Raw genomic sequence first — 27,722 nt, 5'->3', positions numbered from 1 at the left:
TTAAAATGCAAAGTAAATGACAAGAAGGCTGCTTAACAACAATGACAATAAGTGGACTACCTTTGATGATTGTTTGGTACAAAGCAGTAGAGAGTAAACATTAGAAAATATCATGTCTCCCACACGAAGTGGGGGAGACATATTGATGTAGTGTTGTCGCCTGTATGTCAAGTTTGTCCTTACAATTTCTCCGACACCACTGGATTGAGTTAACCAAACTTCACAAGAGTGATCATTGCCTAGCCTAGTTACGCATGTTATTATACGCCCGAAGGGACGTATTATGTTATACCCCCAGTGTCTGTCCGTCCATTAGCAATTTCGTTCTGTAACTCTTGAACCCCTTAAAGGATTTCAAAGACACTTGACACAAATGTTCACCACACCGAGACGACATGCAGAGCGCATGTTTTGGATGTCTCTCTTCAAGGTCAAGGTCACACTAAGGGGTCAAAGGTCATATCAGTTTGTTTTGTGTCTGCTCTGTAACTCTTGAACTGCTTGAAGGATTTCAAAGAAACTTGGCACAGATGTTCACCTCACTGAGACAACATGCAGAGCGCATGCTTCGGATGACTAGCTTCAAGGTCAAGGTCAAACTTAGGGGTCAAAGGTTGTATATGACTTAGCTTTGTGTATATTGCTCTGCATTGCAGTGCTCTTGTTTTTATTTGGCAGTTCCCTTCTTTTTCACTTACAATAACATTTTTATGCCCCCGGCATCTACTGATGCGGGAGGCATATAGTGATTGTCCTGTCCGTCCGTCTGTACGTCCGTTCGTCCGTCCATACGAGGTTAACCAAATGGGACCGTTTCGTCTAGCATCAATATCCCTTACTAGAATGACTTGATACTAATGCAGATGTAACCTGTGACCATTCCTTATCTTCAGACATCACCTGACTTCAGTTTGACCTTGACCATGACCTCATTTTGGACTAAGGTTGCTTTATATGGGCCATCTCTTGGTTAACCAAATGGGACCGTTTCGTCTAGCATCAATACCCCTTACTAGAATGACTTGATACTAATGCAGATGTAACCTGAGACCATTCCTCATCTTCAGACATCACCTGACCTCAGTTTGACCTTGACCTTGACCTCATTTTGGACTTGGGTTGCTTTATATGGGCCATCTCTTGGTTAACCAAATGGCACCGTTTTGTCTAGCATCAATACCCCTTACTAGAATGACTTGATACTATAATGCAGATGTAACCTGTGACCATTCCTTATCTTCAGACATCACCTGACCTCAGTTTGACCTTGACCTTGACCTCATTTTGGACTTAGGTTGCTTTATATGGGCCATCTCTTGTTTAACCAAATGGGACCGTTTCGTCTAGCATTAATACCCCTTACTAGAATGACTTGATACTAATGCAGATGTAACCTGAGACCATTCCTCATCTTCAGACATCACCTGACCTCAGTTTGACCTTGACCTTGACCTCATTTTGGACTTAGGTTGCTTTATATGGGCCATCTCTTGGTTAACCAAATGGGACCGTTTCGTCTAGCATCAATACCCCTTACTAGAATGACTTGATACTATAATGCAGATGTAAACTGTGACTATTCCTCATCTTCAGACCTCACCTGACCGCAGTTTGACCTTGACCTCATTTTGGACTTAGGTTGCTTTTTATCGACAAGGATGCCACCGGGGGCATCAAGCGTTTATTGAATGCAGCTTCTTGTTTTGAATTACTTCCCTTTTATGTAACTATAAATAGCTTATTTTGAAACTTTTTTATTATCGGACGTAGGGAAAACCGAGACCACTTTTCTGTGGTACAACATGGATGGTACCTCCAATTTTTAGGTATATTTTGACATACCTGTAGCTGGTAAGGATTTTTTTGTGGACTTAAAATTTTTTTTTAGCTCACTTGTCACAAAGTGACAAGGTGAGCTTTTGTGATAGCGCAGTGTCCGTCGTCCGTCGTCAGTCCGTGCGTCCGTGCGTGCGTGCGTCCGTAAACTTTTGCTTGTGACCACTCTAGAGGTCACATTTTTCATGGGATCTTTATGAAAGTTGGTCTGAATGTTCATCTTGATGATATCTAGGTCAAGTTCGAAACTGGGTCACGTGCCATCAAAAACTAGGTCAGTAGGTCTAAAAATAGAAAAACCTTGTGACCTCTCTAGAGGCCATATATTTCACAAGATCTTCATGAAACTTGGTCTGAATGTTCACCTTGATGATATCTAGGTCAAGTTCGAAACTGGGTCACGTGCCATCAAAAACTAGGTCAGTAGGTCTAAAAATAGAAAAACCTTGTGACCTCTCTAGAGGCCATATATTTCACAAGATCTTCATGAAAATTGGTCAGAATGTTCATCTTGATAATATCTAGGTCAAGTTCGAAACTGGGTCACCTGCCTTCAAAAACTAGGTCAGTAGGTCAAATAATAGAAAAACCTTGTGACCTCTCTAGAGGCCATATTTTTCATGGGATCTGTATGAAAATTGGTCTGAATGTTCATCTTGATGATATCTAGGTCAAGTTCAAAACTGGGTCATGTGCGGTCAAAAACTAGGTCAGTAGGTCTAAAAATAGAAAAACTTTGTGACCTCTCTAGAGGCCATATATTTCATGAGATCTTCATGAAAATTGGTCAGAATGTTCACCTTGATGATATCTAGGTCAAGTTCGAAAGTGGGTCATGTGCGGTCAAAAACTAGGTCAGTAGGTCAAATAATAGAAAAATCTTGTGACCTCTCTAGAGGCCATATTTTTCATGGGATCTGTATGAAAATTGGCCTGAATATTCATCTTGATGATATCTAGGTCAAATTTGAAAGTGGGTCACGTGCCGTCAAAAACTAGGTCAGTAGGTCAAATAATAGAAAAACCTTGTGACCTCTCTAAAGGCCATATTTTTCATGGGATCTGTATGAAAATTGGTCTGAATGTTCATCTTGATGATATCTAGGTCAAGTTCAAAACTGGGTCATGTGCGGTCAAAAACTAGGTCATTAGGTCTAAAAATAGAAAAACCTTGTGACCTCTCTAGAGACCATACTTGTGAATGGATCTCCATAAAAATTGGTCAGAATGTTCACCTTGATGATATCTAGGTCAAGTTTGAAACTGGGTCACGTGTCTAAAAAACTAGGTCAGTAGGTCAAATAATAAAAAAACCTTGTGACCTCTCTAGAGGCCATACTTTTCATGGGATCTGTATGAAAGTTGGTCTGAATGTTCATCTTGATGATATCTAGGTCAAGTTTGAAACTGGGTCAACTGCAGTCAAAAACTAGGTCATTAGGTCTAAAATTATTAAAATATTTTGACCTCTCTAGAGACCATATTTTTCAATGGATCTTCATGAAAATTGGTCAGAATTTTTATCTTGATAATATCTAGATCAAGTTCAAAACTGGGTCACATGAGCTCAAAAACTAGGTCACTATGTCAAATAATAGAAAAAACGACGTCATACTCAAAACTGGGTCATGTGGAAAGAGGTGAGCGATTCAGGACCATCATGGTCCTCTTGTTTTAATTTCTTCCCTTTGTTGTTCCTGTCCTTTGGGCTTCAACAGTCAAGTTCTTTAAATTTTGCTCCCATCCTCTGATGTAACCCTTCGGGCGTATATTGCCCCGCTTGGCGGCGCTCTTGTTGGCATTTTTTGGTTGTATGATTTTCAGCGAAGTTATGGCCCATGATTCATAAAATGTTATGATGTTTTGGCCACTTCTCTTATTGGGCAGATTTTACATCAAATCTTAAAGGAGTGATCAGTGCCAAGCCCCATTGTGCATATTGTCATCATTTCTGATTTTCATTGGGGCTAAGGCTGTTGAATCATCAAATTTTATGATGTTTTGGCAACTTCTCTTATGTTAATGGGCATTTTTCCAGCAAACCTTACAGAAGTGACCTGTGCCAAGACTAGATATATACATATCATCAGCTTGTTCTGGTTCAGTGATTTCTAGTTTAGTGTATGGCCCTTTATTCGTCACATTTTATGATGTTTTAGCCATTTCTCTTACATATTGTGACAAATTTCCACCAAACCTTACAGGAATGACCAATGCCATGTCTTATTATGCATATTTTCAGCATTTTCTGGTTCAGTAATAGATAACGTTGATAGATAAGGACTCAGAGTAATGTTGATAGATAAGGACTCAGAGTAATGTTGATAGATAAGGACCCAGAGTAATGTTGATAGATAAAGAGTAATGTTGATAGATAAAGACCCAGAGTAATGTTGATAGATAAGGACTCAAGAGTAAAGTTGATAGATAAAGACCCAGAGTAATGTTGATAGATCAGGACCCAGAGTAATGTTGATAGATAAGGCCCCAGAGTAATGTTGATAGATAAGGCCCCAGAGTAATGTTGGTAGATAAAGACCCAGAGTAATGTTGGTAGATAAAGACCCAGAGTAATGTTGATAGATAAAGACCCAGAGTAATGTTGGTAGATAAGGACTCAGAGTAATGTTGATAGATAAGGACTCAGAGTAATGTTGATAGATAAGGACCCAGAGTAATGTTGATATATCAGAGTAATGTTGATAGATTAAGACCCAGAGTAATGTTGATAGATAAAGACCCAGAGTAATGTTGATAGATAAAGACCCTGAGTAATGTTGATAGATAAGGACTCAGAGTAATGTTGATAGATAAGGACTCAGAGTAATGTTGATAGATAAAGACCCAGAGTAATGTTGATAGATAAGGACTCAGAGTAATGTTGATAGATAAGGACTCAGAGTAAGGACTCAGAGTAATGTTGATAGATAAGGACTCAGAGTAATGTTGATAGATAAAAACCCAGAGTAATGTTGATAGATAAAGAGTAATGTTGATAGATAAAGACCCAGAGTAATGTTGATAGATAAAGAGTAATGTTGATAGATAAAGACCCAGAGTAATGTTGATAGATAAGGACTCAGAGTAATGTTGATAGATTAAGACCCAGAGTAATGTTGATAGATAAAGACCCAGAGTAATGTTGATAGATAAAGACCCAGAGTAATGTTGATAGATTAAGACCCAGAGTAATGTTGATAGATAAAGACCCAGAGTAATGTTGATAGATAAGGACTCAGAGTAATGTTGATAGATAAAGACCCAGAGTAATGTTGATAGATAAAGACCCAGAGCAATGTTGATAGATAAAGTCGCAGATTTATGTTGATAGATAAGGACTCAGAGTAATGTTGATAGATAAGGTCTCAGAGTAATGTTGATAGATAAGGACGCAGAGTAATGTTGGTAGATAAAGACCCAGAGTAATGTTGATAGATAAAGACCCAGAGTAATGTTGATAGATAAAGAGTAATGTTGATAGATAAAGACCCAGAGTAATGTTGATAGATAAAGAGTAATGTTGATAGATAAAGACCCAGAGTAATGTTGATAGATAAGGACTCAGAGTAATGTTGATAGATAAGGACGCAGAGTAATGTTGGTAGATAAATACCCAGAGTAATGTTGATAGATAAAGACCCAGAGTAATGTTGATAGATAAAGAGTAATGTTGATAGATAAAGACCCAGAGTAATGTTGATAGATAAAGACCCAGAGTAATGTTGATAGATAAGGACTCAGAGTAATGTTGATAGATAAAGACCCAGAGTAATGTTGATAGATAAAGACCCAGAGCAATGTTGATAGATAAAGACCCAGATTTATGTTGATAGATAAGGACTCAGAGTAATGTTGATAGATAAGGACTCAGAGTAATGTTGATAGATGAGGACGCAGAGTAATGTTGGTAGATAAAGACCCAGAGTAATGTTGATAGATAAAGACCCAGAGTAATGTTGATAGATAAAGAGTAATGTTCATAGATGAAGACCCAGAGTAATGTTGATAGATAAAGAGTAATGTTGATAGATAAAGACCCAGAGTAATGTTGATAGATAAGGACTCAGAGTAATGTTGATAGATAAGGACGCAGAGTAATGTTGGTAGATAAAGACCCAGAGTAATGTTGATAGATAAAGACCCAGAGTAATGTTGATAGATAAAGAGTAATGTTGATAGATAAAGACCCAGAGTAATGTTGATAGATAAGGACCCAGAGTCATGTTGATAGATAAAGACCCAGAGTAATGTTGATAGATAAAACCTAGAGTAATGTTGATAGATAAGGACTCAGAGTAATGTTGATAGATAAAGAGTAATGTTGATAGATAAAGAGTAATGATGATAGATAAAGACTCAGAGTAATGTTGATAGATAAGGACTCAGAGTAATGTTGATAGATAAAGACCCAGAGTAATGTTGATAGATAAAGAGTAATGTTGATAGATAAAGAGTAATGATGATAGATAAAGACTCAGAGTAATGTTGATAGATAAGGACCCAGAGTAATGTTGATAGATAAAGACCCAGAGTAATGTTGATAGATAAAGACCCAGAGTAATGTTGATAGATAAGGACTCAGAGTAAAGTTGATAGATAAAGACCCAGAGTAATGTTGATAGATAAGGACCCAGAGTAATGTTCATAGATAAGGCCCCAGAGTAATGTTGATAGATACAGAGTAATGTTGGTAGATAAAGACCCAGAGTAATATTGATAGATTAAGTGTAATGTTGATAGATAAGGACCCAGAGTAATGTTGATAGATAAGGCCCCAGAGTAATGTTGATTGATGAGGACTCCGAGTAATGTTGATATATCAGAGTAATGTTGATTGATAAAGACCCAGAGTAATGTTGATAGATAAGGACCCAGAGTAATGTTGATAGATAAAAACCCAGAGTAATGTTGATAGATAAAGACCCAGAGTAATGTTGATAGATAGGGACTCAGAGTAATGTTGATAGATAAGGATGCAGAGTAATGTTGATAGATAAAAACCCAGAGTAATATTGATAGATAAGGACCCAGAGTAATGTTGATAGATAAAGACCCAGAGTAATGTTGATAGATAAGGACTCAGAGTAATGTTGATAGATAAGGACGCAGAGTAATGTTGATAGATAAAGACCCAGAGTAATGTTGATAGATAAGGACTCAGAGTAATGTTGATAGATAAGGACCCAGAGTAATGTTGATAGATAAGGACTCAGAGTAATGTTGATAGATAAGAACCCAGAGTAATGTTGATAGATAAGGACTCAGAGTAATGTTGATAGAAAAGGACTCAGAGTAATGTTGGTAGATAAAGACCCAGAGTAATGTTGATAGATAAAGACCCAGAGTAATGTTGATAGAATAAGGACTCAGAGTAATGTTGATAGATAAGGACTCAGAGTAATGTTGATAGATAAAGACCCAGAGTAATGTTGATAGATAAGGACCCAGAGTAATGTTGATAGATAAAGACCCAGATTTATGTTGATAGATAAGGACTCAGAGTAATGTTGATTGATAAGGACACATAGTAATGTTGATAGATAAGGACTCAGAGTAATGTTGGTAGATAAAGACCCAGTGTATTGTTGATAGATATGGACTCCAAGAAATGTGGATAGATGATAAGGACCCAGAGTAATGTTGATAGATAAGGCCCCAGAGAAATGTTGATTGATGAGGACTCAGAGTAATGTTGATATATCAGAGTAATGTTGATAGATAGGGACTCAGAGTAATGTTGATAGATGAAGACCCAGAGTAATGTTGATAGATAAAGACTCTGAGTAATGTTGATAGATAAAGACCCAGAGTAATGTTGATAGATAAGGACCAAGAATAATGTTGATAGATAAGGACTTGGAGTAATGTTGTAGCCACAGACCCAGAGTAAGTTGATTAATAAGGACCCAGAGTAATGTTGATAGATAAGGGCTCAGAGTAATGTTGATAGAGAAGGACCCAGAGTAAGTTGATAGATAAGGACCCAGGGTAATGTTGATAGACAGGAACCCAGAGAATTGATAGATAAGGACCTGGATTAATGTTGATAGATAGGGACCCAGAGTAATGTTGATAGATAAGGACCCAGAGTAAGTAAGTAAGTAAGTAACGACTTTATTTATAGTGGATGACATATTTGGAAGAGCCGATTTACAATATGGTCCACTGCATAAATATGTACAAGTATAATAAACATGATTTATAAAGAATAATGAGAGAAAATATTACAAAAAAACATAACAAACGAAAGCAATATGAAATGAAATAGAATTATATACGTGTATAAACAAACAAAATAGTGTAAGTAAAGTTAATGACATACCCGGTACATTAATAGCCTGTATATTTAGGAAATTTAAAGAATTTTGGTAGACAGTATTTTCTGATAGTAATTTTGGTTGAGAAAAGTAATGTTGATAGATAAGGATCCAGAGTAATGTTGATAGATAAGGACCCAGAGTAACAATGACAGGGGTCAAATTTAACAATATTTCCTACTAACTAAAGTTAGCTAGTGTCTTTTTTTGTTCACTAGCTAAAAACAAAAGATACTAGCTAAAATTAAACACGGGTATTTTAAAGAAATGGCAGCTGACACAACGCTGCTTTTTTTTTATGCAAAGTATTTCTTAAATACTACAGTTGGAATTCCAAAATAGCGATCTATTTTTAGTTACAAAATTTAGCGAGCTGACCATCCGTATCATTTCAGTATTCTTCTCTAGGAATCATATTTGGGTTACTAAATTTTTTTCTAGTTTGAGTTTGTCGTATTTAATTTTGTGTACTCCTTAAAATACCCTAACTTGGGATATAATGCTTTATCAGTGGGAGTAAATGACAAAGTTTTGATATATTCATAAGCACAGGTGGGATTGATAGACTGATACTTCATTTGGGATCTTTTTTGCATTTGGAGCTGACAGCAGTTTTATTTTGTGTGTTACTGTTTAGCATCCAGGTTTTAGATTTTAACTTGATAGGTAAGTTGAGCATGATCAGCAGATGACCCCTATTGATTTTGAGATCAGTAGGTCAAAGGTCAAGGTCACAGTGACCCAGAACATTTAAACGGTTTCCGGATGATATGTCAAGAATGCTTGGGCCTAGGATCTCGAAACTTAATAGGGAGGTTGATCATGACCAGCAGACGACTCCTATTGATTTTGAGGTCAATAGGTCAGAGGTCAAGGTTACAGTGACCTGGAACAGTTAAACGGTGTCCAGATGATAACTCAAGAATGCTTGGGCCTAGGATCATGAAAGTTGATAGGGAGGTTTGTCATGAGCAGGAGATGACCCATATTCATTTTGAAGTCAGTAGGTCAAAGGTCAAGGTCACAGTGACCCGGAACAGTTATACGTTTTCCCGATGATAACTGAAGAACGCTTAGGTCTAGGATCATAAAAGTTGATAGGGAGGTTGTTCATAACCAGCAGATGACCCCTATTGATTTTGAGATGAGTAGGCCAAAGGTCAAGGTCACAGTTACCCAGAACAGTTAAACTGTTTCCGGACGATAACTTGAGAACGCTTTGGCCTAGGATCATGAAAGATGATAGGGAGGTTGGTCATAACAAGCAGATGACCCCTATTGATTCTGAGGTCAGTAGGTCAAAGGTTAAGGTCACAGGGACCCTGAAGAGTTAAACTGTTTCCATACGATAACTTGAGAACGCTTGAGCCTAGGATCATGAAACTTAATAGGGAAATTGATCATGATCAGCAGATGAGCCCTATTGATTTTGAGGTCAGTAGGTCAAAGGTCAAGGTCACATTGACCCAGAACAGTTAAACAGTTTCCGGATGGTATGTCAAGAACGCTTGGGCCTAGGATCTCGAAACTTAGTAGGGAGGTTGATCATAACCAGCAGACGACCCCTATTGATTTTGAGGTCAATAGGTCAAAGGTCAAGGTCACATTGACCCAGAACAGTAGAACTTTTGTGTACAGTGACCAAATAATTTCTGTTCCTTGTGCATTTACTGAATGCATCAAGGGGGGCATTTCGTGTTCTACTAGCTCTTGTTTTTCATTTGGTCTCTTATAATGTTCTGTGATACAGTTGTATGTTTTTCCAGGTATCAATTATGATAGGGTCATCACTTTTCAAGTTGTTGTCGAAATGTACTACTCCTGAATCTTTTATGAGGTAAGTAGGATATAACAGTAATAATTATAATTTTAAGTGTCAGCAGTATGTTCATTGGACTTGCTCTCCATTTGTGTGATATTGCTGGCAGTCATTGTTAATAGCTTTTGATAATACACATACATTATAAATTTGGTAAATGTTGTGTAGGAAATCTTGGTATCATAATTAAAATTATTTTTGTTAAAAGCATACTGGGTACCAAACCAGTCACCGGATAGGAACATATACCGGACATTTTTAGTGGTACCAATTGGGACTCATATAATAATCGTACAGACCCCTGGAACTGACAGTTTTCTTTTTTATTCATACCTCACAGGCAAAAGAAAAGTTGGTTTATATATTGGTAAAATACTGTTTTTACAAAAAGAATCGATGTCTGCATCATTTGCTTGGCCATGTGTTGAATACTACAATAGTGACTAGTGGCCAGAAAACACCTTGCTGTCAGTTACTTCACAGGAAGTTTATATCAGCATGTCCTGTAGACACACTAAGCAAAATTTAATAAAAAAAACATAAAATTTATTTAAAATGAAAGGGGAGCGGGTACTGCTTCTCGATTTTTTTTTCAATTCAAGGGAGACAAAACGTACAAGACCGCTTATATGTAACACTGCATTAGTGAATGCCCTTGTCGATTTATTAGCTCACCTGTCACATAGTGACAAGGTGAGCTTTTGTGATCACCCTTCGTCCGTCGTCAGTCCGTCCGTCCGGACATGCGTGCGTCCGTCCGTGCATCTGTCAACAATTTCTTGTCTGCACGATAGTGGTTTCATTTATGATTTTATTTTAACCAAACTCGCACACAACTTGTATCACCATAAGATCTCGGTTCCTGTTTTGAACTGGCCAGATCCCATTATGGGTTCCAGAGTTATGGCCCCTGATAGGGCCGGAATTAGCTATTTTGACCTTGTCTGCACAATAGCAGCTTCATTTATGATTTTAATTTAATCAAACTTGCACAAAACTTGTGTCACCATAAGATCTTGGTTCCCTTCTTGAACCGGCCAGATCCCTTAATGGGTTCCAGAGTTATGGCCCCTCAAAGGGCCAAAATTGGCAATTTTGACCTTGTCTGCACAATAGCAGCTTCATTTATGATTTGATTTTAACCAAACTTGCACACAACTTGTATCACCATAAGATCTCGATATCTTTTTATACGCCCGCAGGGACGTTTTATGTTATCGCCTCAGTGTCCGTCTGTCTGTCTGTGTGTTGGTTAGCAATTTCCCTTCCGCTCTGCAACTCTTGAACCCCTTGATGGATTTCAGAGAAACCTGACACAAATGTTCACCTCATTGAAACGACGTGAAGAGTGCATGTTTCTGATGGCTCACTTCAATGTCAAGGTCACACTTAGTGGTCAAAGGTCATATGACTTTGTTTTGTGTGAATATTGCTCTGCATTTGCATTGCATTGCAGTGCTCTTGTTTTTATTTGGCAGATCCTTCTTTTGTTTACTTACAATATCTTTTGTTCACCTACAGTATTTTTTTTTAATTACTTCCCTTTTATGTTACTATAAATAGCTTATTTAATAACTTTTTTATTATTGGACGTAGGGAAAAATCGAGACCACTTTTCTATGGTACAACGTGGACGGTACCTCCAATTTTTAGGTGTATTTTGACATGTACCTGTACCTTGTAAGAATTTTTTCTTTTTGTTTTTGGTTAAAGCAATGGTACTCAGGTGAGCGATATAGGGCCATTATGGCCCTCTTATATATATTTACCCCCACTTTGAGCCTCAGTTGTATTAGAATAGATTTATAGATTTCTGGGGTTTCCGAAAATATCACAAACTAAAATAGATTTGATTTTGTTGGCTCCATATGGTGGCATAAGCTCAGAGATATTTTCTGCAGATAGAATTTCATTCAAAATGGTAAAACAGGTAAAACAGGTGTTATGTAGTTCAACCCGGAGTATAGTTTAACTCTTTGAATATATATGAGAACATGCATTTAGAATGTGCAGAGGACAGAATGATGGACATTATCAAAGTTGTTTTTTTGGTACAGTTACTGTAAAATAGTAATTATCAGTCTTTGTGACTGATCCGCCATGTTGTTTAATGTAGTGCATTTCATTGCCCCTTTTGAGCATCAATTTATCCAATGTTTTACTTCCGAATGTTTCACATTTTTGATGACAAATGAGGTAAAGTTTCATCGGGGCAAATTTCATGTTTTAGTGTTCATGTTTCATAAAATAGCAAAGGAAAAACCCCGACTATTGCAGCAAATAAAATGTGCTTGGAAAAGTTCAACACAATATTTTGTATTGAAAGGGAGGTAACTAAATACAAAATATTTAAGTTTCTGCTCCAAACAGTTATCTGCATACTCTGGCCTTGTGTCACAACATCAGTGCAAAAATGCTTGAATTTAGCAGTAAATAATTTGTTCCATCTTTGTTTAAGTTAGTTTATAGACTCGGGCAATTAATCATGCTTTATTCCACAGTCTGTAATTGAGGTATATTTTACTTTTATATAATTGTATTTCATTTCAGACCAGTGTTATTTGTATCAGCATTAACATTAGCCACACCTATCTTATTTCCTGGTGTAAGTATTACTTATTTCCACTAGTACTATAATAGTTAGTGTGTATTGTTGGTCACACTGACACAGTTAAGATCATGTGTTATATGTGGGAGGATAACACCTCCTACCATGTTTTCAAGTATGAGAAACACTCTCCTTTTACAAGCCGCTTTATAAGCTTCCACTCACAAAAGGATTAGCACAGAAATCGAGATTTGGGTTCATCGTAGTGACAATATATATTGATAACACACATACAGTAACTGTGGAAAGACATAATATACTCTGAAATCATTAACATTCATTAGCGAAATTGCCAAGTGCTTATGATGAGCAATTGTGGTCTCTCACGGTCATCCATCTGTTGTCTGTCCATCCATACAAGTCTTCAGATCCATTCATGGATCATCATCAAACTTGATCAGTAGCATCATTACAAGGTCCTTTCCCAAACTTGTTGAAATTGGGGAACTTGACCCCTATTAGGGGCCACTAGAGCTAAAAATAGAAATACCTTTAAAAGACTTTCTCACGAACCACTTTATGGATTTTAACCAAAATTGGGATGTAGTTCCATTGTTAAGGTCCTCTTCCAAATTTCTTCAGATGGGGGCACTCAGCCAGTTTCAGGGGCCTCTAGAGTTAAAAATAGAAATTACTTTAAATGGCATCTTCAGATGAACTGCTTGATAGATCTTTATCAAACTTCTTATGTAGCATCATAATGTTGGGTTCATTCCACATTTATTCAAATTCCCAAAGTACACCAAAAGAAAAAAAATCAGCCAAGACTGTACCTATAAAATATTTGAAACACAAGACAGTATGCTAACTTAATGCATTTACAACCAATTACTTCTTAAATATAACATTTTCATGAATAAATATCACTCTTTTCTTTTTAAATCATTCCTAATTTAGGCGTTTAACGACTCATTTTTCCCAATTGTAAAGGCCCATTACCATATCAATGGGAGAAAACACTTGCAATTAGCCCCTTTCTTGGGCCGCTAAAGTTTTAGTAATAGAAGCATTTCAAAGAGACCTTACAAAATACCCTCAGCCTGCTCCAATTGTCTGTGTGTTTGAACTGCTTGTCATCTGTCACATTAATTTATGTAATCAACTTGTGCTGCCTCTGAAACTTTCAACACTTGGAGCATATTATGGTCCTCTTTCAAAGTTGCACACACTCTAGCCTGTTTAAGCTCTGAAACTCAGGTGAGCGATCTAGGGCCATCATGGCCTTCTTGTTACTTGTTACTGGTACACATATAAATCCCATCATATTTGCAAAAATCAATGTACGTGAAGAACTCTTATGGTCAGTAGAAAGTGTGCTAATTTTGAGTAAGTTAACAATGTTAGGTACATGTTTTGTATTAATAACAGTTATTAACTGAAAATAGGCTTAAAGAAAATTAATGTAACGTGTTCCTGTGTAAATTGACCTTGTGGAGAGTTAATATCAGCTTAGGACATGCAGTTTCATACCAGTTATCTTGATTTCAATTTTGTTTTTCCCCTTCACTTTTCAATGTGGTATCTTTTTTTTTTTTTTTTTGAGAAATATTTCTATTTTTCTATTGCAGAATCAGCTGATCATTTTCATTGCATTTTTAGTCTTTGAAGTGTGTGTAGGTTTGTTTTGGCCATCTATGAGTACCATGCGGGGAAAGTATGTACCTGAAGAAAGTAAGTATAAGCATTTACATATGTGTTACAGTATTTTTAGCTCACCTGAGCACAAAGTGCTCATGGTGACATATTGCGATCACGCTAAGTCCGTCGTCTGTCCGTCAGGTCATCCGTCGTCAACATCTCTTCCAAGCCACTGAATGGGTTTTGATGAAACTTGGCCTGGATGTTCCTTGGGTCCTCAAAAATGCTGTTCCAAGGGTTTTGCTTGGTTTTCCCCATATTGTATATGTAAATGTATACTTGGGTAGTAATAAAGAAATCTGTCTGTCTGGTTGCACATAGGGGCCGCCAGAGCTAAAAATAGAAAAATCTTCAAATGACATCTCCTAAACCAATGGTCTGATTTTGAAATAATTTCACACAAATGGTCCTTCTGTCACCCTCTACCAAGATTTTTCAGATTATACCGATTTGTCAAAAAACGTGGCTGCCAGCGGGTGTGGTCACTTTTCTCTGTATGTATATAGTGGAAATTAAAAAAATCTTTTTGTGCGAAACTGCTGGCCTGATTTTAAAATAATTTTACACACATGGTTCTTGTGTGACCCTCTACCAAGATTGTTCAAATTATTACGATTCGTCAAAAAACATGGCTGCCAGCGGGCATGGTCACTCTTCCCTGTATGTATATAGTGGAAATTTAAAATATCTTCTTGTGTGAAACTGCTGGCCCCATTTTAAAATAATTTTACACAAATGGTCCTTGTGTGACCCGCTACCAGTAGTGTTCAGATTATTTTGATTCATCAAAAAACATGGCCGCCAGAGGGCATGGTTCAGTTTTCCCTATATGTATATAGTGGACACTTTAAAAATCTTCTTGTGTTTAACTGCAGCCTGATTTTAAAATAATTTTACATAAATGGTCCCTGTGTGACCCTCCACCAAGATTGTTCAAATTATTTTGATTCGTCAAAAAACATGGCTGCGAGGGGGCGTGGTCACTTTTCCCTATATGTATATAGAAGAAACTTAGAAAATCTTCTTGTATAAAACTGTTAACTCGATTTTAACATGATTTTACACAAACTGTCCTTGTGTGACCTTCTACAAATATTGTTCAAATTTTTCTGATTCATCACAAAACATGGCTGCCAGAGGGCGTGTTGACATTTCATCAGCAGTTTCTATAAACAACATCTCCAAAACCACTGAATGGATTTTGATAAAACTTTACATAAATGATCTCTGGGTAGCCCTCTTTCAAAGTTGTTCCAATTGTTCCGGTTCATTGAACATAATGGGTCTTTTTCAATTTGGTTAAAAATAGGTTTTTTCAGCTATCACACTTCAAAAATCTTTTTCTTTAAAGCTTTGATATTTTGGCATGTGATATAAGGGTTTTGACTCTCTTCTATAATTGACCAAAGGACATCGGACATTATGCTAGGGATTTTGCCCTAAGTTCAATGCTATTTCTTGACTTCAGTAGCTGATAGTTTTATATAACAACTTCAAATACTGATATATAAGTTATATTCCTATCAAACTGTCACAAAAAATAGTTTTATTTCATATTCGTTTTCTTGACATTCGAACAATTTGTAACTAAGGGTCATATTTTTGAAAAATTTAAAATGTGTATTTTAAGTTAAAATAAGCATTGGTATTTAAGGTATGTCTACTATGAAATATTTTAACACAATAAATTAACTGATACCATGCAGATTATCAGTTTTATTGACATTTTTAAAAATAAACAAAACGTAAAAAATAAAAGTGGAACAAAACTTTTGGTCCCTAACTGTACTTAAGTTATTTCCACCTGAGTGCCCATGATAACACCGATGTATAGATCATATCCTATTGTTTGTTTTCTATACATCTATTGCTATACTGTATTTGTACACATGTACAATACTGACCGGGCATTTTGTGGAGGATTATTATTGAATACATGCAGTGGTGTAGCTGGCCATACATTGGCGTAGTTGGCCATTTTTAGTTGAAACGGAGGGGTACAGGAGACTGCCTATTCCATTGCGGGTTCAGGGATGCCTTACTTTTAGCATTATATATCAGGGCGATATATGGGTGAGTCGGTATTAGTTCTATGGGTGTCAGTGTAAGTTCTGGAAGCAACTAGGTTAGTTAATGAGATGGTGTCTGGTGTAGTTCTGTTCGGGTATAGGATGCTGGATCGAATAAAAGCAAATGTTGCTCTTAAAATGCATTCTAGGTTCGCTTCAACTGTGTCCTACAAAAGGTAAAAAATTTGCACCTAAGTGGCACTATTCCCATAGAAGTTCGTCTGTATTTCTTTGTCATGTTTATGTTCAAGACACATATGTAATATGTCGAAGCCACTTGCTTGGTTCTTGACTTACGACAGATGCAGTTGTCTCAATCCTGATGGCACTCAGTCGACAGAGTTAGGCTGTCAAGAGGTAACAGATCTGATTGATATATTCATGTGATATACTTATAAGGATCTGTCTGCTTTCTAGCTTCACTTTCTATGTCCCCTATTTATTTAGTTTAGTGTTTTCTGTGCTTGAAATATTTACAAAAATGAATAAAGCTGTAGATATGTAAGGTTTAGGAAACACATGCAATAAGAGTCTAATATTTATGTAAAAATTTATTTGCTGACGCCCTGTATGTAGTTTTTTTTCAATTTTAAACACTTTCCACCTGTGACCAAGTGCCATTTTTGCAGCATACGTATATAATAATTATTTACAAAGGCATGTGAACTATTTTGTTGCGTCACTGGGGGGAAAGATGTTTAAAACGTAAAAATGATTTATGTTCATATTTTAATAGAAAAGAGAATGAGAAATGTCTACAAAGTCTTCTTTTTTGTTCATAAACTTGTAAAATGAAGTCGCATTTATCAAGAAATTGTCTTCAAATGTCGTAACTATGCAATTTCAGAAGTCTATCCCTATGTCACTTTTTCCTTAATCGGATAGGCAATCTGAATCGGAAAATGTTCGAGGTCCTTATTGACCTAAGGTCAAAAATGGCCATGTCCCAGTGTGTGACATGTACTTACTATAGGCTTACAATAAGAAACTTTGAAAATCTTCTTCTCTGAATCAATAATAGCTAGAGCCTTGATATTTGGCGTATCACAGTATGATATCAGGGTTGTACTGTCTACCATAATTGTTCAAATTATTGCCCTAGGTTAAAAAATTGGTGTGACATACATATAATATAGGCAAACATAGAAGAAACCTAACTCTGTACTTGTACCATTACGTTATACAAACACACTTGAAGCCTTGTACACAGGTGAGCGCTTAAGGGTTAATGACCCTCTTGTTTCAATTCAGAGTGGTTTTACATAATGTGTTACAGTAATTTTTCAATTAAGAGTGGTTTTACATATGTTTCAGGAATGATGATTTTCAGAACCATATAAGACTTATGTTGCATCATTACACCATCATAGCATATATTTCAATTCTCTCCATTCCTTCCATTGACTATGATGATGTTCATTTTATACAAACCATAAAAGGAAAGGTGCCAAGGTTACTATTACCTAGCTTAGTGCTAACATGCCTCAGTTTTGACAACACTCTGGAAAATATTCCTAAGATGACATTGCGGTAGACGTGCCTGGTGAACAGAGTCATCGGGAAGCAGATTTTAACTTGCTAACAAATGGAAGCAAAATATTATGTAAATACAGTCAAGTCCACTTAATACGAACTCACTTGATATGAATTTTCGGATAAAACGAACACATTCCAGATTCCCAGGCCGAGTCCTTCTATTTACTTTGTAAAATTATTTCAGTAATAGCGAACTTGCTTCATACGAATAATCGGTAGATACGAACACATTTTAGAAGTCCCAATCAGCTTAAATGTTATAATTTTCCATCTTTTGATACGAATTTTAGAAGTCTGCGGCCATTTCGCCCTTGTTACGCTTGACTACTTGACTAATTGACAGGTCAAGCTTTAAAGAGGTGTAAATAATTTTAAACACATTATTGACGTTCTATTGTCGATACAGGTAGGCCATGTTACAAAATATACAAATTTTTATCCCTCTTAGAATGATTATATAGTATATAAGCTTCATAATAGAAATAATGTTGGCGGTGGATATAACTTGGCGCCCTGGACCTCGACTGCACATTAAAATTTAAATTCATACAGTTTTATGTGTTTAAGTATGACTTTTGTGGAGTAATTTCAATTTTATCTAATAAATTAACTTAATCAGTAACTACTTCCATATATTTCGGAATCTATTAACCGATGATACCATGATACTGCCCAGCTTGCTCGGACAAATTATCTGGTAAGTCATACATTCATTAATACGAATTTCGTTTGATACGAACATTTTTCCCCGGTCCGGATGAGTTCGTATAAAGCGAGTTTGACTATATAAGAAATGAAAATATTTTTAAGAGATCATGAGAAGGGCTTGGATTTGCGGATCATATTCTGTCATTCATTTTGCATGAACTCTGAAAAAATATGTTCCATTTTATTTTGGATTTAACAAATGATAATAACCTGAAATGTAAAATGTTAAAAATGATTGGGCCCCATGTGGTTCTGGGACGATCTGTGTATGAAAAGAATTGGAACCACTGCCTTACCCTTGCATGATCGTAAGAGGCGACTAATAGGGTCTTAACACTTGGTTTTGCAGTAACTCTGTGATCCCAGCAGGTATGCAAATTTTGATTCCATACCTCATGTTTTTATTTCAATGTAAATGAGGTGTGGAACCAAAATTTGTAGTCCTGTTTGGCGCCATATAACCTGTACTGTGTTGGTGCGCCGTAAAACCCAAATAAATAAATAGATAAAAATGATTGGACTGAAAAGATATCAGCATGATTTCTTGTTGATTATTTATAGAAAAGAAAATTTGATAATCCCTATTGCAATAGTCAGCTGTAGTGTTCTGTTTGGAAGACATTCAGACATCGTGTTTAGTGATTATTTTTATTTGTCTATCCCATTTTATTTCAGCACGTGCAACTGTGATGAACTTCTTTAGAATTCCATTAAATTTCATTGTAGTGCTCATACTTCTACAGGTAAGATTGATTATAGAGAAATTAAAAATAACTTGGATAGTGTTTATTATACATTGGTGGGCCTGAAGTGATTGTTAGCCTCACTTAACCAATATTTGCACCAGGGCATAACCCGAGAGCCAATTCAGGGTTAAGTATTAATAACTGTGTAAGGAAAGTCATTGCTATTGAATGAGTTGTTTATTATATACCTAAACACAATAATGATGATTTAGGTGTTTGAATCAGTTGATTGTATAAAATATCAAACTTGACATTTTTTTTTTCAAGACAACATGGTAAAATTATGTCAAAAATGACGTCACACATTCCTGATGGTTCAATAATCAACAATTGTGCTGACATATGGTTATCATGACCCCCTTTGAAGAAATGGGGGTATATTGCTTTGGTAGAATGAACGGTTTCAGCCCAATAACGAGAACCACCTGATCCAGAACCTTTAAACTTAGTAGCATGGTTAGGTTCTTAAAGTAGATGATGCCTATAAATTTTTGGGTCATTAGGTCAAAAGTCAAAGTCATGGGCCTGAAACTTGAAAACGGTTACTGCCAAATAACTTGAGAACAACTTAACCCAGAACCTTCAAACTTGGTTGTATGATACGGCGTATTAAGCAGATGACCACTATAGTTTTTATGCCCCCAGCATCTGCTGATGCGGGAGACATATAGTGATTGTCCTGTCCGTTCGTCCGTCCATTCGTCCGTCAATCCGTACGAGGTTAACCAAATGGGACCGTTTTGTCTAGCATCAATACCCCTTACTAGAATGACTTGATACTAATGCAGATGTAACCTGTGACCATTCCTCATCTTCAGACATCACCTGACCTCAGTTTGACCTTGACCTTGACCTCATTTTGGACTTAGGTTGCTTTATATGGGCCATCTCTTGGTTAACCAAATGGGACCATTTCGTCTAGCATCAATACCCCTTACTAGAATGACTTGATACTAATATAGATGTAACCTGTGACCATTCCTCATCTTCAGACATCACCTGACCTCAGTTTGACCTTGACCTCGGTTTGGACTTCGGTGCAAAATCTATCGACAAGGATGCCACTGGGGGCATCAAGCGTTTATTGAATGCAGCTCCTTATTTGTTTGATCAATAGGTCAAGGGTCAAGGTCTCAGGGGCCTCAACCCTGAAAACGGTATATGCCCTATATCTTGAGAATCACTTGACCCAGAACCTTCAAATTTGGTACATCACTGTGCTTATCAAGTTAATGACTCTTATAGTTTTTGGAGTCAGTAGGTCTAAGGTCAAGGTCACTCAATAATTTAAAAACCACTTGACCCAGAACTTTCAAACTTTGTAGCATAATAGTGCTTATGAAGTAGATGATGCCTATTGTTTTTGGGGTCTGTAAGTCAAAGGTCATGATCACTGGAGCTGGAACCTTGAAAATGTTTTCCGCTCAATAACTTTAAAACCACTTGACCCAGAATGTTAAACTTAGTAGAACGATTGGGCTTATGAAGTAGATGTCCCTATTGATTTTAGGCTAAGGGTCAGTTAGGCAAAGGTCGCAGGGGCCTGAACCTCCAAAACAGTTGATAAATTGAGAACAACTTGACCTAGAACCTTCAAACTTGAAAGCATGATTGGGGTTATGTAGTAGAGGACTCTTATGGTTTTTTCCTCAATAACTTGACAACAACATGACCCACAACCTTCATACTTGACAGCATAATTAGGCTGATGAAGTAGATGACCCCATTAGTAAATCAAAAGTCAAGGTCACAGGGGCCTGAACCTTGAAAGCTGTTTCCATTCAATAAGAATGACTTGAGAAAGACTACCCAGTATCTTCAAACTTGATAGCATCCCGTCTGTGTGTCTGTCACAAATCTTGTCTGCACTCTGTCAAACATTTCTCATCCGATCTTCACCAAACTTGAAAAAAATGTGTTTTACCATAAGTCCTCGGCCAAGTTCGATAACTAGCCTAATCGGCCCAGGCACTTTGGAATTATGGCCCATGAATTTCTCAAAAGCATCACTAGTTGGGCTTATGAAGTTTGATTCCTCTTTGAATATAAGACAAATCCATTGACATTTTAAAGAACTCCATGGGTGGTAATAGGAACTTTTTAAAGGACAAGATTTACTTAAGCCTTTATATGGTTGATATGGTTATATAGTTAATTTCAGAATTATAGTGTTAAATGTTGTTGATAAGGCACCAGTTTTTAGCTCACCAAAGCACAAAGTGCTCAAGGTGAGCTATTGTGACCGGTCATTGTCCTGCGTCCGTCAACATTTGCCTTGTGAACACTCTAGAGGCCACATTTGTGACCCAATCTTTATGAAACTTGGTCAGAATGTTATTCTTGATGATCTCTAGGTCAGGTTCGAAACTGGGTCATGTCGGGTCAAAAACTAGGTCAGTAGGCCAGATCAAAGGAAAAGCTTCTGAACATTCTAGAGGCCACATTTGTTACCTAATCTTTATGAAACTTGGTCAGAATGTTTGTCTTGATGATCTCTAGGTCAAGTTTGAAACTAGGTCATGTGGGGTCAAAAACTAGGCCAGTAGGCCAGATCAAAGGAAAAACTTATGAACACTCTGAAGGCCACATTTTTGATCCAATCTTTATGAAACTTGGTCAGAATGTTGTCTTGGTGATCTCTAGGCCAGATTTGAAACTGGGTCATGTTGGGTCAAAAATTAGGTACAGTAGGCCATATCAAAGGAAAAGCTTGTGAACACTCTAGAGGCCACATTTGTGACCCAATCTTTATGAAACTTGGTCAGAATGTAAGTCTTGATGATTTCTAGGTCAAGGTTGAATCCAGGTCATGTTGGATCAAAAACTAGGTCACCTGGTCAAATCAAAGTAAAAGCTTGTGAACACTCTAGAGGCCTCAGTTGTGACCCAATCTTTATGAAATTTGGTCAGAATGTTTGTCTTGATGATCTCTAGGCCAAGTTAGAATATGGGCCATGTTGGGTCAAACACTAGGTCAGTAGGCCAGATCAAAGGAAAAGCTTGTGAACACTCTAGAGGCCAGTTGATGACACTATTTATGAAACTTTGGTCAGAATGTTTGTCTTGATGACCTTTAGGTCAAGTTTGAATTTTGGTAATGTAAGGTCAAAAACTATGTCAGTAGGCCAGATCAAAGGAAAAGCTTGTGAACACTTTAGAGGTCACAGTTGTGACCCACTATTTATGAAACTTTGTCAGAATGTTTGCCTTGATGATCTCTAGGTCTGTTTTGAAACTGAGTCATGCGGGGTCAAAAACTAGGTCAGTAGGCCAGATCACAGGAAAAGCTTGTGAACACTCTTTAGGCCACAGTTGTGACCCAATCTTTATGAAACTTGGTCAGAATGTTTGTCTTGATGATCTCTAGGCCAAGTTAAAAACTAGGTCATGTTGGGTCAAAAACTAGGTCAGTAGGCCAGATCAAAGGAAAAGCTTGTGAACACTCTAGAGGCCACATTTGTGACCCAATCTTTATGAAACTTGGTCAGAATTTAAGTCTTGATGATTTCTAGGTCAAATCCGAATCTTGTTCATGTTGGGTCAAAAACTAGGTCACCTGGTCAAATCAAAGTAAAAGCTTGTGAACACTCTAGAGGCCACAGTTGTGACCCAATCTTTATGAAACTTGGTCAGAATGTTTGTCTTGATGATCTCTAGGTCAAATCCGAATCCAGGTCATGTTGGGTCAAAAACTAGGTCACCTGGTCAAATCAAAGTAAAAGCTTGTGAACACTCTAGAGGCCACAGTTGTGACCCAATCTTTATGAAATTTAGTCAGAATGTTTGTCTTGATGATCTCTAGGCCAAGTTAGAATATGGGTCATGTTGGGTCAAACAATAGGTCAGTAGGTCACATCAAAGGAAAAGCTTGTGAACGCTCTAGAGGCCAATGTTTTGACTCGATCTTTATGAAATTTGGTCAGAATGTTTGTCTTGATGACCTTTAGATCAAGTTTGAATTTTGGTCATTTAAGGTCAAAAACTGTCAGTAGGCCAGATCAAAGGAAAAGCTTGTGAACACTTCAGAGGTCACAGTTGTGACCCGTTATTTTTGAAACTTTGTCAGAATGTTTGCCTTGATGATCTCTAGGTCTGTTTTGAAACTGGGTCATGCGGGGTCAAAAAGTAGGTCAGTAGGCCAGATCACAGGAAAAGCTTGTGAACACTCTTTAGGCCACAGTTGTGACTCAATCTTTATGAAACATGGTCAGAATGTTTGTCTTGATGATCTCTAGGTCAAGTTTTAATCTGGGTCATTTAGGGTCAAAAACTAGGTCACATGGTCAAATCAAAGGAAAAGTTTGTGAACACTCTAAAGGCTACAGTTGTGACTCAATCTTTATGAAACTTGGTCAGAATGTTTGTCTCTAGGTTAATTTCGAAACTGCGCATGTGGGGTAAAAAACTAGGTCAGTAGGCAAGATCAACTCTGGTGAGCGATATATAGGGCCATCATGGCCCTCTTGTTTAGTTTCCATTCTACAATTTTTGTTTCCCTGTAAGTATATAAATAAAACTTGTGTGTTTGTGCAAAATATAGAGAGGAAGGTTCAAGTGCATTGTGAAGACCTGTAATGTTTGTTTTCCAGTTGATACCAGAAGCTTCACTTTTAACATAATTTGTTCTGAGTTATGTACATTATAGAAAGCAAGGCTTGAAGATAAGAGTCAGTTTCTGAAATCAGGATTTTCTAAATAAGAGTGCAGACATTGTAAATGTATTATTGTACAATATAAAGAGGTTGTTGATAATTATTTTAGGAAAGTGTACACACTATTGTCTCAGTTTATCTATGATGAAATTAAGCAGTTGAAAACTCAATACTGATCGTATGGTCTTTGTCCTCTTCTTTTCAGTTTTCTTTAAATATTTACTTAAAACCTTACAGAATGAAAATTTTCATTAAATGTTTAGATACATATTTGCATAAAGAATCTTCTTTTCATTCTTAGCAAGCTGCTTTGTTTTTAAAATTATGACATTGTATAGATAGAAACAAACTGTCGTGTTTTATGTTTTCCAGAATCTCAAGATGTCAGTTATATTCTCGTGCTGTGTTGTTTTTCTGATACTAGCAACAGTATTTCAACACTGGCTCTACCAGTAAGTATTGCGAGATTTAAGTCCCTGTTTTATGTAATCATTGTCTAGTGTGCTAGAGTTACTGTCTGCATACTTACAAGTTAGGCTAGTGCAATATTATCAACCTTGAAAAGTCTAAAATTAGTCAAACATAACACTGTTTACCTCACAATGTTTCAAAAACTGGTATGAAAAGTTTGTGGTTTTTATGCAATTTTAATGTATCCTTGATCTTTGCATGAATAAGTGCCATTTCTTACACAAAGAACTACCATTTCTTGCATAAATAACATGAAAGATGTATGGAATACTATCTCCAGTGCAGTAGTCCTTGTTCAGAGCAATTCGACATTGTTATTTATTGAGAAACAATTATACAACCTTGATTAACTTATACAAGTTTTTGCAACATTAATAAGCATCTGATATTCAATGGCCATATTACAGAGAAACATGATACAGACTCTCAGATTATGAGATAAAAGTTGATTTATTCATTGATTTTAAACATTTAGCTTAACTTAGTATCAGCTCCATATTGTCTAAACCACATGGAAGATTTTCATAAACTAGCTTCAGTTGTTTATCTCACCAAGGTGACATGCAGAGAGCACAACCCAGGTCACTATGTCCTGGGTCAAGGTCACACTTTAAGGTCAGAAGTAAAATAGCTTAAACTTGTGTCTGCTTCTTATCTTCTAAACTGCTGGGAAATTTTTCATACAACTGGCATCAGATGTTTACCTCATCAAGCTGATTTGCAGTGCACATGAGGCCCACATGGTAGATGGGGAAACTTAATGTGTAGCCTCAAGAAATAAAGTTGTTACTTACTTCATACATGTGATAAGTTCAGAATCCCAAAACTGGAGGTTTGCTTTTTTTCAGCTGGAGTTGGGGTCTCAAAACTGGAGTTTTTTATCAACATAAATTAAGCGCGCAAACGCAAAATTTAGAGACAAAATCTAAAATTTTATATTATTTTTTATCTTCTTTTAATTTCAAAAACCTAAAAGGATAAAATATATTGTATTTTAACAACTTTTAAGAAGTAGCACATTAATTTTCAAGTTTTACTGGTAGACATTCAGATGAATTACAAATTTAAAGCATATCCCCTAGTGAAATTAAGACAATTTATTTTTCAAGATTTTTATTCCTAGGTGGCTGATTCTTAATAGTCCTTGCAAAAATAGAATAAACTTTTGTTTACACTCCACTTACCTAGAAGGTTTTCACCACAATTACAACTAAATTGTCCAAAAAGTAGAGTGTGTGGGTGTTTGGGTGAAAAAAATCAGGTCGTGAAAATATGTGACATTTGATTTTAATGGTAAAAGAACTATCTCTGAACAAGGTTTTGGTACTTTATTCAATAAATGTTGATGTATAAATTTGTTTTGGGATGTTTTACATACAAAACGTATGACTTCCTGGCAGAATCATGTATTTTATTTTTACCGAGGTGCAGATGACTGTCATGTTCTAAAAAATAGTAACGGGTTGGTTTTTCCAACAATTATTTATGTGATTTCATTTACCGAACAAAACTTTTCTTTGAATAATCAAAAATTCATTTCAGCTGGGAATTATTTCTTATGGCTGGGATTTTTTTGCTTCAAAATGGTAAAAAAATGGAGCCTAATTGGCATCAACCCAGTCATAATAATAGTGCCGCGAGGAAAAAAAGTCTAAAAATTGATTTTTATTTTTTGAAAAGCGGGAGAATTATGATTTTGGTCAGGAGACGGGAGGCAAGGTGAAAAAAATCAGGATTTTGACCCTCCCACGCGGGAGATCACATGTATGCTTACTTACTTACATTATCTGGGTCACTAAGGTCAAGGTCACACTCAAAGGTCAGCTAGTCCAGTCCATGTCATCTTAACCACTAGAATTTATTTCATAAAATTAGCATCAGTTGTTAACCTTATCCAGACGACATGCATAGTGCCCAGTTCATAAAGTCCAAGATCAAGGCCACACTTAAAGGTCTGATGTTTTACTTTCCCTGTATCAGCCTAGGTCAGTAGGTCAATTGTCATGATCACAACATACTTTCCCAGTATTAAAGCAGTGTCAAGTGGTGGTGGTGTGGGGTGGGGGTATTATTTGCCTTCAGTGATATCTCTAGTTGTTTTTGGTGGGGTATTGAGTGAATTAACTGTAACAAAATGTAAATATTGCAGTCAGGATTAAATTGAAGTTGGTATCACCTGAATGAGGACTTCTTCACTACCTCTAAAGAACAACTACAATTGAAATGACACACAATCCATCTAAAATAGTCTGTTTTATTTTCTTGGAACATTTGAAATAGTAAACTTAGTTTTATTACTAGTGCAGCCAGAATTATACTTGATGCAAATTTTGACACTCCTTCTGAAGATTTATTATGCCCCCCTTCGAAGAAGGAGGGGTATATTGTTTTGCAGATGTTGGTCGGTCTGTCGGTCAGTCGGTCGAAATGTAGACCAATCCGTTTCCGGATGATAACTCAAGAACGCTTGGGCCTAGGATCATGAAAGTTGATAGAGAGGTTGGTCATCACCAGCAAATGACCCCTATTGATTTTGAGGTCTGTATGTCAAAGGTCAAGGTCACAGTGACCCTGAATAGTAAAACGGTTTCCGGATGATAACTCAAGAACACTTGAGCCTAGGATCATGAAAGTTGATTGGGAGGTTGGTAATGACCAGCAGATGACTCCTATTGATTTTGAGGTCAGTATGTTAAAGGTCAAGGTCACAGTGACCCTGCACAGTAAAACGGTTTTCGGATGATAACTCAAGAACGCTTAGGCCTAGTTTCACGAAAGTTGATAGGGAGGTTGTTCATCACCAGCAGATGACCCCTATTGATTTTGAGGTCAGTATGTCAAAGGTCAAGGTCACAGTCACCAGGAACAGTAAAATGGTTTCCAGGCAATAACTCTAGAATTCTTGGGCCTAGTTTCAGGAAAATTGATAGTTAGGTTGGCCATGACCAGCAGATGACCCCTCTCACTTTTGAGGTCAAAGGTCAAGGTCACATTGGCCAGGAACAGTTAAAACGGTTTCTGATCTTCTTGTCCAAAACCATAGGGCCTAGGGCTTTGATATTTGGTATGTAGCAAAATCTAGTGGTCCTCTACCAAGATGATTCAGATTATTTCCCTGGGGTCAAATATAGGAAAAAATTTTGAAAAACCTCTTGTCCAAAACCACAGGGCCTAGGGCTTTGATATTTTGTATATGACATCATCTAGTGGTCCTAAGATTGTTCAAATTATTCCCCTAGGGTCAAATATGGCTCCACCCTGGGGGTCACATGGTTTACATAGACTTATATTGGAAAAAAGTTTGAAAATCTTCTTGTCCAAA

At 36.8% G+C, this 27,722-nt stretch overlaps 1 protein-coding gene across 8 annotated transcripts in view; it reads left to right on the top strand.

Annotated features, from left to right (window-relative positions):
• The window catches only part of LOC123529246 (molybdate-anion transporter-like), a 172,472-nt gene that overhangs the window by 93,511 nt on the left and 51,239 nt on the right, over nucleotides 1–27,722 (top strand). For all 8 annotated transcript variants that reach the window (XR_008366701.1, XR_006682089.2, XR_006682088.2 and 5 more), the window contains exons 8-12: nucleotides 9,920–9,990; nucleotides 12,523–12,577; nucleotides 14,149–14,251; nucleotides 19,207–19,274; nucleotides 24,302–24,381. Coding sequence is in view for 5 of the 8 variants with exons in the window: in XM_045309485.2 (XP_045165420.1) it covers nucleotides 9,920–9,990; nucleotides 12,523–12,577; nucleotides 14,149–14,251; nucleotides 19,207–19,274; nucleotides 24,302–24,381 (377 nt within the window). In the remaining 3 variants the exon portion in view is untranslated. The remainder of the gene's footprint in view (nucleotides 1–9,919; nucleotides 9,991–12,522; nucleotides 12,578–14,148; nucleotides 14,252–19,206; nucleotides 19,275–24,301; nucleotides 24,382–27,722) is intronic.

This window comes from Mercenaria mercenaria, chromosome 13 (genome assembly GCF_021730395.1).
Source record: "Mercenaria mercenaria strain notata chromosome 13, MADL_Memer_1, whole genome shotgun sequence".
NCBI lineage: Eukaryota > Metazoa > Mollusca > Bivalvia > Venerida > Veneridae > Mercenaria > Mercenaria mercenaria.
This window is presented reverse-complemented; position numbering and strand designations above follow the sequence as displayed.